Source organism: Brienomyrus brachyistius, chromosome 7 (assembly GCF_023856365.1).
Source record: "Brienomyrus brachyistius isolate T26 chromosome 7, BBRACH_0.4, whole genome shotgun sequence".
NCBI lineage: Eukaryota > Metazoa > Chordata > Actinopteri > Osteoglossiformes > Mormyridae > Brienomyrus > Brienomyrus brachyistius.
This window is the reverse complement of record NC_064539.1, coordinates 11388755-11401306: the sequence shown is the minus strand read 5'-3', so window position 1 is coordinate 11401306 and position 12552 is coordinate 11388755. Positions and strand designations below refer to the sequence as shown.

General features: G+C 42.3%; 1 protein-coding gene and 1 long non-coding RNA gene across 4 annotated transcripts in view; one reads left to right on the top strand and one right to left on the bottom strand.

Annotated features, from left to right (window-relative positions):
- Positions 1 to 12552, bottom strand: part of LOC125745840 (synaptic vesicle glycoprotein 2C-like) — a 60377-nt gene that overhangs the window by 35428 nt on the left and 12397 nt on the right. For all 3 annotated transcript variants that reach the window (XM_049019066.1, XM_049019068.1, XM_049019067.1), the window contains one exon: positions 1343 to 1523. In XM_049019066.1, the coding sequence (XP_048875023.1) occupies positions 1343 to 1523 (181 nt within the window). The remainder of the gene's footprint in view (positions 1 to 1342; positions 1524 to 12552) is intronic.
- On the top strand, positions 9977 to 11649 carry LOC125745863 (uncharacterized). Its single transcript, XR_007398795.1, has 3 exons — positions 9977 to 10149; positions 10831 to 10877; positions 11330 to 11649. It is a non-coding gene; the product is annotated as an uncharacterized LOC125745863 (long non-coding RNA).

Here is a 12552-nt window from a genome sequence, read left to right as displayed (position 1 = left end):
ACCATAAGTAACCAAACAAAACACAAGACTTTTAGCATTTTTAGTTTTTTGATTGCAGTCAGTTCTATAAAAATGAGTTTGCCTTTGTAGGGACTGGAAAAATTTCTCCACAAGGTCAAAACACAGGTACATATATATGCCCCCCCCCACACACACACACACACAGACACACACACAAACACACATGCAATTCCGAAAATTCTGTAAATGTGTGTGTGTGTATATATATATATATATATATATATATATATATATATATATATATATATATATAAAATTGGATTGTTTGAGGAGGTATATATGTTAAAAGTCCAAGACAGAATATGCGTAGTAAGCAGAATTACACTGCAGATGCATTTTACTTGGCACTACCTAAATTTATATATTTTTCTATTGACTTATGATACACTTATGGTATTGACTTAAGCCCGGCAGCAAAACAGCCCCCCTTTTGTTGTCTGAATTTACGAGAGCGACAGAGATGTGAAGGGTCTTTGGAAGCCGGACCTCACACAGAGCTGGCAGCTTAAGGAACTAAACAGCAGCTCCTGTCCAGCAACTTTCAGTCATGCTGCAGTCTTACACCTTTCAACATAAGTACCACAATATCCTCCCAAAAATCCTCATTGGGGTGGCATGGTGGCTCATTGGGTTGCAGTGCTGCTTCACACCTCCAGTGTTGGGAGTGCATAGCAGTTTCCTATCTCCCAAGTTACACAGATTTCTTGTGGGTACTCCAGTTTCCTCCCACAGTCCAAAAATGTGTAGTCAGGCTGACTGCTGCCTTGAAATTTCCCATAATGTATGACTGTGTGTATGGAATGTGTGGGCCGGCATCCCATTCTAGGTGTACCCAGGCCTTGGGCTCCATGCTACCTGGGACAGGCCCCCTACCTCCCTAACCTGGATAAGTGGTTAGATCAGGGGTTGGCTGCCCTGATCTTGGAGTGTTGGTACCCAGCAGGATGTCTATCCTACCTGATGAGTTACCATCTGCCTGGAATCAGGCGTGGTTCCGCAGAGACCAGGTAAGATGAAAAACCTGTTGGATAGCAGCCCTCTCGGATTAGGACCCTTACCCCTGGGTAAGAAGATGGATGAAAATTCTAATAACCAGGGCAAAAAATTCATAGTTTAAATTATTTCTAGTTTGTTGGACAAATTGAGCTATTAATTAGATTCTAAGCTGAGAAAGAAATTGTGTCTAAGATTTCAGTTCCGTGCTCGATTCCCGCTGGTAGAGGAATATCACCATTCAGGAAAACCCAAACAAGTGAGGCGGTAATTCCGACAGTCTCCCGGGAGACGGAGAGCAGGGTGGGGGGCCCTGCCAGGCACTTACCCGAACCCGGACACCATGCGGCACAGCAGAAAGACGCCATAGCCCTGCACGAAGGACGACAGGAAGGCGAAGAAGCCGTTGACAGACATGCAGACGAGGAGCGTCTGTCGACGGCCCACCTTGTCCGATAGACCCCCCCAGAAGAAGGCCCCCATCATCATTCCCAGGTACACGACGCTGCCTGGGTAGAGAAATAAGGAGAAGGCAGTTAAATGCCAGCCATGCTGAGCAGAGGCTATCCAGAACCGAGGGTACAGAAATATGCCTGTGCGACAGTGACTGAGCACAGCCCATTTAAGTTATTTAGTCTATACAGCATGTATCTTATATAACATACAACATATACATGCCTGTTATATACAACCCCGTCTCCAAACAAGCTGGGACACCAGCAACTGGTCTCCTCAGTTCCCAAAAGTTTACAGAGTGTTAAAAGAAGAGGTGATGCAGCACTGCGGTAAACATGCAACACAGCGGTAAACATGCAGCACAGTAGTAAACATGCAACACAGAGGTAAACAAGCAACACAGCGGTAAACATGCAACACAGCGGCAAACATGCAACACAGCGATAAACATGCAACACAGCGGTAAACATGCAACACAGCGGTAAACATGCAACACAGCGGTAAACATACAAAACAGCGATAAACATGCAACACAGCGGCAAACATGCAACGCAGCGATAAACATGGAACACAGCGGTAAACAAGCAACACAGCGGCAAACATGCAACACAGCGATAAACATGCAACACAGCGGTAAACATGCAACACAGCAGTAAACAAGCAACACAGCGGTAAACATGCAACACAGCGGTAAACATACAAAACAGCGATAAACATGCAACACGGCGGCAAACATGCAACACAGCGATAAACATGCAACACAGCAGCAAACAAGCGACACAGCGGTAAACATACAAAACAGCGATAAACATGCAACACAGCGGCAAACATGCAACACAGCGATAAACATGCAACACAGCGGTAAACATGCAACACAGCGGTAAACATGCAACACAGCGGTAAACATACAAAACAGCGATAAACATGCAACACGGCGATAAACATGCAACACAGCAGCAAACAAGCGACACAGCGGTAAACATACAAAACAGCGATAAACATGCAACACAGCGGCAAACATGCAACACAGCGATAAACATGCAACACAGCGGTAAACATGCAACACAGCGGTAAACATGCAACACAGCGGTAAACATACAAAACAGCGATAAACATGCAACACGGCGGCAAACATGCAACACAGCGATAAACATGCAACACAGCAGCAAACAAGCGACACAGCGGTAAACATACAAAACAGCGATAAACATGCAACACAGCGGCAAACATGCAACACAGCGATAAACATGCAACACAGCGGTAAACATGCAACACAGCGGTAAACATACAAAACAGCGATAAACATGCAACACGGCGGCAAACATGCAACACAGCGATAAACATGCAACACAGCAGCAAACAAGCGACACAGCGGTAAACATACAAAACAGCGATAAACATGCAACACGGCGGCAAACATGCAACACAGCGATAAACATGCAACACAGTGGTAAACAAGCAACACAGCAGCAAACAAGCAACACAGCAGTAAACAAGCAACACAGCGGTAAACATGCAACACAGTGGCAAACATGCAACACAGCAATAAACATGCAACACAGCGGTAAACATGCCTTTTTTGAAACTTGCTGGCATCAAATTCAAAGTGAACATATATTTGTCATAAAACTAAATTTCTCAGATTGAACATTTGATATGTTGTCTTTGTTCTATTTTCAATTAAATATGAGTTTATAGGATTTGTAAATCATTGCATTCTGTCTTTATTTACATCTTACACAGTATCCCAATGTTGTTTGGAAACGGGATTGTATATCTGTAGCTGTTTTTTTTATCATTTATGCAAACACGCTATGTAACATGTAACTGTATTTGGTATCATGTATGCAGCTTTATTAAATATCATGTATGTAGCTATTTTATACATTATTTACTCAAATTTTCTCAGAAGATGACACATGTTCTTGGATCATTATGGTATTTTGCCTAAACATGTTGCCCACCAGCGTTTTCCTTGGATATCACCTTTCAGCCAGTATAAGGCCATGTTACTCAGGCAATGTTAGTAGAAACACAAGGTATAATTAATGTTAATGATTGTTAGATAAATATAATTTTTATGATTTCACGACAGACCTGTTCATTAAATTAAACTGATTAAATTAAAAATGCAATTTTAAAATTTTTCATTGATTAAAATAAACTCAGAATATTGTTAATAAAATCATTAAGGTTCATTTAAGAGTATTTAATTGTATTTCATAGTATTCTGGCCCCAGTTTGACCTTTTAAGTGTACTGTGTGAATAAGACTCATTTTAAAATCCAGCAAGTGTGTCCATAAACTAACAAATACAGTCAGTGATTTAATGGAAAAACCTGGTGATGACCCTTAAAAAGGATACCACCGCGGTATTTTCATGTTTCATCATGTATAACATAATTGAGTATGGCTCGTCTAGAATGCACATCCATCTGTGTAACTGGTAATAGTGCTAGATTATATGACTACTACATAGAACATTTGCCATCAAAAAATCCTATTGTGTCGAGGAAGTAATGTTATTTTTAACACATTCCTAGCTAGATTAACTTGATTTCCCCAAAATTCTGTGTATGGTTTTACTGGGTTTTACTGTGGCCAGGGGCTGTACAGTACCCATCAGAAACTTTATTATCAAACTAAGTATAAAAACAGACCCATAGCATATTTCATGCGTTTTATATTTCGAACGCAAATTAGCAATCATCGGTTTATACATTTGGGTTTTGATTTTAATCTTGCCTTCACGACATGCTGAATTCAGCTTTTTTCGCGCTTGGGTGAGTCCGCAGAGCCGCGTCTGGTTTTCTGTCACAACAAATACGTGGCAATCACTCTTCATGAAGGCAACTGCCCGATGTCATCGAGCAAGCCGCTATACTTACCAAAATTAAAATATGCTAATAGAAATGCTAATTCTGCGCGGAAACACAAGCAACCGATCCGCGTACCACAGCTCCCCAGATGCAGAGCTGGCGTTTTCCCGCCCCCTCCCTCCTTTTTACACCGTCCCGATCGGGGAGATATCCCAAGTTTGTTTCCTTATCGGGAGGTACAGATGTGATGAGGCAGCTTTTGGCCAGCGCTGTAATTCATTATTCTTGACAGCTACAGGAATGGAAAGGCGCTGCGGCGTGAGATCGCCGCTGCGGGAGAAACGCTGCAGTCAAACGATCTGCACTCAGCGCAGCGCCCTTCATTCCCGCTTGACCTGCAGGCATACAGTACGTGTGCCAGCTTCAGCGTTGAGCGCGTATTAGTTAGGTGCACCTGCTTATTAACGCAAACGACCTACTTATCCTAATAATGAATGGTCACTGCAAGTGAATACTGTAAGTGCAGAAAGTAACGAGAGGTTCAGGTGCGTGATTTAACTGACTTTAAACGCGGTGTGATCGCCGGTGTCGGAAACGGTGGTTCCAGCATTTCAGACATAACCACCCTCCCGGGATAATTTAACGCGCTGGAGTTTACAGAGAAACACGAGATGAAGAAGAAGAAGAAAAAAAAACATGGTAGTCAGTTAATTGTTGCCGAAAATATCTTATTAATTAGAGGTCACCAGAGAATGGTTAGAGTCGCTAAAGCTGAACTGTTTTTATATTTTTAAAATTCTGAATATCCGAGTTGAATATTTGTTATGACTACCATTACTGCAAGGTATGCATAAAACTTACTAAACTCCGAAGGCACAAGTTATGCGCTGTAACTTAAGAGTTATCTGTTTACACAGTTATAGCCATTTCATTAGCTGTAGTGGTAGCTTTTCTGCATCCTATGAAATCTGCTACATATAAAAGACATAAGGGGTCGTACATATTTTAAGACAAAAAATAATAATAAATAATAATAATCAACGAAATAGACATGAATTAATACAAAATACAACTATGTATATATATACACATACATACATACACACACACACACACACACAGAGTTGTACTTTATACACACACACAGTATTGGATAGTACGGTTACTTTGACTTCCTTGTCGCGGACGCATTAGGACACATTAGCATTCACGCTACAAAAGATATGTAGTGACATGCGTGCGAAACCGCCTCGGCAAGCGGTTTTAGTGACTGGATCACTATGCATCTTGGTCATTTACACTTGAATTTAGCGCTATCCACTTGCCATGCGATCACCCAAGATGCACTTTAAATCCTGTCATCTGGACTCGATTCACCACAGTATTTTTATTTTTGCGCAGTTTCCCAGGACGCAGTTATAGATTTTAGAAGGACATGCACTATGTGGAAAAACAACGACATCAGCTGGCTACAGAGTAAGTTGTTACTTTGTCTGGTCAGCAGTGCGTTAAATTAAAATGAGCCATCCTTTAGGGTGAATCAGTGTTACATTAATCTAAAGGTTGGGGGGGAGAGGGGGCATATCTGATAGCAGAGCTGTCAGACTGTGACCTCAAAGACAATTCACTTGAATTATATACAGGACCTGATCAGTGAGGCCTAGCACGACCTCACAGGGGGACTTTGTATGTTCAGTAAAGCCACACCCCCTGCTCACGTTGTCCTTTGGTTGACCTCAGTCCCAGCACCAGGACAGCCTGTTTTAATAGGTTGTATTTTATAGTCTCTGGCTCTCAAAGGGATACCTATTCCTATGATTATAATATATCTGTCCATAGCCTTACTGCCCCCACAATAAGCCTGCATGCTGGATTTCACTCCTATAGATTCTTCTTTGAATTTGCTGGTGAATCCTATAGCCAGAATCGATGTGACATGTTGCGAGTGAGTGGTCCAGAGCTTCAGGGTATTTGCTGATGTTACGTTGCTGTTCGTATGTCCTCAGCATTCATTACGCAATATGCACAGCCTTTTACAGTTGTTGTTGTTCTTGTAGTTTTATGCTCTGCCAAAGTACTCACTTTTCTTATTTAAATGTCTTATTTTTAACTTACTAACAAACAAGACAAATGACACACAGAAACTGTTATGTTGAAATTCCATTTTGCCTCATGTCACAAGTATGATCACCGGTTACCGTCCAGATAACTCATAACATTATCTGTCTTTCAAACAGACACGGTCTGTAGGCGATATGGGCCCCCGGGGCCTAGTATCCCAGCCCTTGCTGCATCTCCTCAGCTCTCCTCTGCCTCGGGAGCCACACCTCTGCATGTTCATTCACCAGAAGAACCGTCACCGTCAACCTGTTCTCTGCAAGCCAGCTTTTCATCTGCATACTACACACCAGATAACAACAGTGATACCTTGTTTATTGGTCAGTATCTCTGTTTCCACTGTAAGGTCCATTTATTTTACACGTTAGAGAATTATATGTATGTATTTCTACATACTGCTCTATATAAGGTAGTGCGGCATGATAATGAATTTTAATGCATCTTTGCTTTTGAATTATTCAGCTGGCATTTCATGTTAATCACTGTCGGTTGTGTTTTTCCTTGCTGCTTTGTTATAATTATAGTGGTGCACAGAGTGGCCAGCACACAGTGGGAACGCTGGGGAACTCTCTGGGGGAGTCTGATGCAACACCTAAGAGCGTTCATGATGGTCTGAACAATCAAGCGGACGGCGTCCATCTGCCAGGGTGGCCCACCGCCTGCTCTGTAATCAACCCTGTAAGCCCACGCTGAGCCTGACAGCTCCCCCCTGTGCCATTAGTGCACGCAGTTACCCTGATGCTCCTCTGCCAAAGGGCTGCTCCTAGCGATTCTTCCATACACTCTTGTCATTTGGAGCATCTGCTCGTCATAGTTCATTGTGGTTCATCTGCTGCCTTTAATACTGTACGTCTGACTCCTGGCTGCCCCCAATCCACTCTCTGACTGTGCTTCTCTCCCTGACCCCAATCCTCACCCTGACCGTGCACCTCACCCTGACCACGCTCCTTGCCCTACCCCCAATCCTCTCCCTGACCGCGCTCCTCTCCCTGACCACACTCCTCACCCTGCCCCCAATCCTCACCTTGACCGCGCTCCTCGCCCTGACCGCAATCCTCACCCTGACCGCACTCCTCACCCTGACCGCACTCCCCTCCCTGACCGCACTCCTCACCCTGTCTCCAATCCTCACCCTGACCGCACTCCTCGCCCTGCCCACGCTCTGCTCCCTGGACATGGCTTGCTGGGTGGGCCTTTTTTCCTTGGATGTTATTGGCTGGATTACTTAGCTGTCTGTGCCCACATTGAATCATTTTAATAATAAACCTAATTTTAAGGTCTTCTTATATGTTTCTTGAAACATTTTAATACAATGTATACTTTTTTAACCACTATATTTTTCTCTTGCTGCTATTTTACATATAAAACCAATGACGTGTAAGGAATAGACATTTAGAAGTGGGGTGAGTCAATATCTAGAAATAATCACAAGTGGGCTGCATATGTAAGACTTAAGGCAAGTAATTGTATGTAATTCCTACAGAAGACATAGTATGTTTATTATCTGCAAAGATAACATGCCCATTCATATTTAGTAAATTAATTTGTACTAATTCAAAAGCCCCACTAATTAATTTGAATGATCTGGGCGAAGTTAATAATTCATGTGTAGAGAGTATGTGCGGCATGTTTGGAGCAGCGGTGCTTGAAGGTTAACCCTTAAGAGTGCGCTTCCCTGCCACCAGGAGTAAATAAGCAGTGCGTCCGTCGATCATGATGCTTGTTTTGCGGCTGGCTCTCCTGTGCACTGTAACGCATGGCCAGCTGGACAGCGCATTGGGTGACATGGCTGAGGCCTCGGCCCCTTTAATTAAAATGTCCCATATTAAGTAAGGGACACTCTACCCCTTGCATTCCATTCCAAGGATGCATCAACCCAGCGACAAGTAGCCCAGTTAAAGTATAAAATCAGCTTGCATGGCATTTAAACCTACAGTATACAGCAAAGACATTATGATTCCAATCCTCTTCATTTAATGTGCTGCAGGTTTTTAATGAATTTTAAAAAAAATCTGATGTTACCCTTAATTGGTTGCATAGAAAAGAACTATTATCATACTGGAAACAATGTCAGGGATGAATTTATACAATTCAGCTTACTGTGACATGATAAAGGAGTTCAGAATTTTAGAAATGAATGACCCAGCAAGCTATGGCACAGCTTGGGAATAAAGGAAATGTTAAAAAAAAGACAACAAACAATCTCAAGCGAAATACTGCACCTATCCCTGCCTTGCATTAGTGCTGCTGTGATCTGTGTTACTAATTAGACAGCCCATGTCCTACGGCTGTCCAGGCAAACTATTAGTTGGGTTAAATGTGATATTGAGGAAAAGGTCAGCCTGAGACAAACACGTGTGTGTGTATATATATATATATATATATATATATATATATATATATATATATATAGTAAAAAAAATAGGCAAATCCCTTAATAAATTCCATCCATCCATCCATTTTCCAAACCGCTTATCCTACTGGGTCGCGGGGGGTCCGGAGCCTATCCCGGAATCAATGGGCACGAGGCAGGGAACAACCCAGGATGGGGGGCCAGCCCATATATTACATATATGTATTAATACATATATTGGAAACTTAATATATATATTATGTGTTCCTGAATACTCTTAGTTATCCATCCATCCATCCATTTTCCAAACCGCTTATCCTATTGGGTCGCGGGGGGTCCGGAGCCTATCCCGGAAGCAATGGGCACGAGGCAGGGAACAACCCAGGATGGGGGGCCAGCCCATATATTACATATATGTATTAATACATATATTGGAAACTTAATATATATATTAAGTGTTCCTGAATACTCTTAGTTATAAAAAAATAAATTATCTAACAGCTGGATAGTACACTTAAACCATAATAAAAGACTTATAAAAACAGGCTCTGGTTTTAAACTACTGTAATCCTGGAAAACAGTAATATCCTCCTGTCTGTGCAAGAAACAAAGAAGGGAAAAAATCCTGCCTATGCAGCAGGATGCTGGGGAAACCTTGTTGCACGAAGTGCAGGTGGCCAATTTCAGAGACGCGTTTGCATTTTGCGAACATTCTGCATATACGAAAGGGTGTCGAGACCAAATGAGAGTGGGATGGGCTTCTCCCTTTCCGGAGCTGTCTGTCTGATGCTGTGTATTGACCCTAGTGACCACTGGGAGCATTGAGCTGACAGTACCGACTCTTTTCCTATTTCACGCATTGATGCATTTCCTGAGAGGGGAAAAATTATATTACAGCCCATAAATCAGTACTGTTCTATTCATTGTACCTTCATCAGGTGTAAAATTCTCTGTCACCTGTAATGTAGAGGGAGCAATTTCTACTGGGGGAATCTAATATTCTTCCTTTCCGAACCTTTAAATAGAACAGGCATGTAACTGAATTTGTTAAATATTCTCCTGCCTGTGGTCTTTCTGCAAATAAATCCCCGCTTACAGCAGAATACTGCGATGGACGCGCGTCGGAGGTTATATATCAAGATTTCGCGGGTTTCGATTTAAAGGAGATCCTAAAGCTAACTTCACGCAAACGCTGCCTTCACAGTAAGTAATACAGTAGTAAGACATATCGGTATCAAAACGAGATCGGTTTATAAACGAATCAGTAATAATGACCGTTATAGTGGAGAGCAAAACTCGGCAGTCAACTCTCTGCTTTTGCTATCGGACGTTAATCTTCGCGGTTTTCAGCGTAGCTGTCGTTTTACGCTCCGGCTGCTACGGTCGCAGGTAATAATCCAGACAGCGCTGCTCCGGTGCCCGAATATGTCCACCTCCAACCAGGGCTTCGTTTATTATTGTGGAAACCGTATTATTAGTTTACTTCTGAACAATCGAACTATGTAGCCTAACTGTAAAATGTAACGTATATATCAGCAGGGTTACAAGCTCTCACGCTTTCAGACGCACACGCAAGAAATCCTATCTATGTCATTCCATTAAAAACCTAAAATTAGCTACGTCAAAATCGTTAGGGTAGTAGAACAACGGAGCTGCCTTTCATTGTACATCATTCGCGTTTGTTAGAGAGCAGCTGTCAATTGGCAGGAACTCCCGGCCGGGAGCGGTGGGATGTTTGCGTTTATTCTATAACTGTGGCTGTCATAAAGCCTCTAGCTATTTAAAGCATACAAAAAAACCCTTCCATTCTCCTTTAGCAGTAGCATTGACCCTAACTTACACCACAATTTATTGTCTATTGTAGGCTACAGTATTTAACATTAGTTCCATAATCAAATTACAATTATGTATATTCATCCTCAAACCACTTATCATTATATTAGCTATTACATTTGCCATTGACATATTTGCTAGTGCTTCTGTCCTGCATATACTTGAGATTATCAGTGATAATGACTCTGTTATGTTACGTTTAAGGCTGTGAACAAGGGCCTTGTTCTGTATTTGTAGGGGGAAAAGGCAACAGTTCTCATCTCTTCGCCTGTGTGCAACATCGCGTATGTATGAATATAAGCAGCCTCATTTACATTTTCTGCGCAGTCGAATACAGTTGTGACAGCATTTTGCGTTTAACGCCTCAAGATTGTGTGCTTTTCTAGAAGCACTGTAAATGGTCACAGCTGAGGCCACTTAACGAGCTCTTCAGGTAATTTATACCCCTGTCCGGCTGTTAATCAGCAAGCCAGCACTGACTCAAGTCACTGCAGCACATGACCAGCAGATGCAACAAGAAAGAAAAAAAACCCGCGACAACAAATGTTCTTGAGAACATAGGCGTAGCTAGAACACTGCTGCGTGAACATGGGCGTAGCTAGAACACTGCTGCGTGAACATGGGCGTAGCTAGAACACTGCTGCCTGTAGAAGCATATAGAAGCATTGAATCCCTTTCCTTTTTTTCACATTGTGGCATAACAAGGCGTTTCACACAGCGCATCCTTCACTTCCAGCCAAAGGACCAGCATTAGGAAAACTGACGCAAGTCCTGAGATCTGAAAATCCGGTTCTTGTCAACCCTTGCTGCCTATGAAGGCTTTCTAAGGTGGGCTGGGCCAGACGTATAACTGCTCTCCCAAATTCTGCTGAGAGCAACCATCACATGAAAAAGGAAAAGGTAGACAGGATAGAGGAGAGAGAGTGAGCTACATGACTGACCTGAGAGAGATTTCTTCGAGATTATTTATGAGTCAAAGCAAGACTGAGTCAGGAGAGGCTGAGGAAGGCAGACAGAGCAAGAGGGCACATGCTGTAGGAAGCGTTTCGGCATAAAGGCAGATTAGAGGAGCTTTCATCCAGAAAAACCACACATCAATAGATTAAAAGATGTAGTTCAGCTTATCTTATGTCAACTCTGTGAATGCTACTATTATTATTATTAGTGATTAATTGTCATTGTTGACACACCACAGCACTCTCAAATGTGTCCTCTGCATTTAACCCATATGTGACATAGCAGGGGGAAGCTAATTCAGCACCGGGGGGGGGGGTGCAGTGCATGAGAGCAGTACCTCATTTACCATACCTCAGTGGTACCTCACTGGTCAGGAATTGGAACCAGCAACCCTTTGATCACAAACACACTTCCCTAACCAGTTGGCTGCTACTGCTCATTATCAGAAATAACATTAAAATGGAGTAACTTTTTCCCTCTGATGAATGAATGGAAATTTTTTAAATTGAAGTATGCTGTTTGTTGGGAATTGGGTAACAGTCAGCAGTAAATAACAAATTTCTTTATGAAGATTGCGTGACTCTTTAAGAAAGGCTCTTTAATCACATGAATTCATATGACTATGGCAGAGGGAAAACATGACGAGGTCATTCCTGCTCCTTATGCACCTCTGCGTCTGTGTTTGTCATCCTTACAACCCATCGACACACAGACCATTAGCCTTGTTCTCTGTCCCTGGCTCCGTGAGATGACCTTCATAGGGACCCTTAATGCCATCATGCAATTACTGCTCTCCTTCAGCCTGACAGAACATTATTTTTGCGTGTATCAGTTTTTTTCCAAGCTTATGTCTCCACATCTTTCAGTCATGAACATAATCACATCTCTTTTGCTGTCCTGTGCATGTTTTCCTACTTAGGAAATACATTTTTTATTGAAACAAATCCTCTCATTTGTAAACTTAAGTTTGAAAAGTTATAAATTCTCTTTATTCTGCTCTAA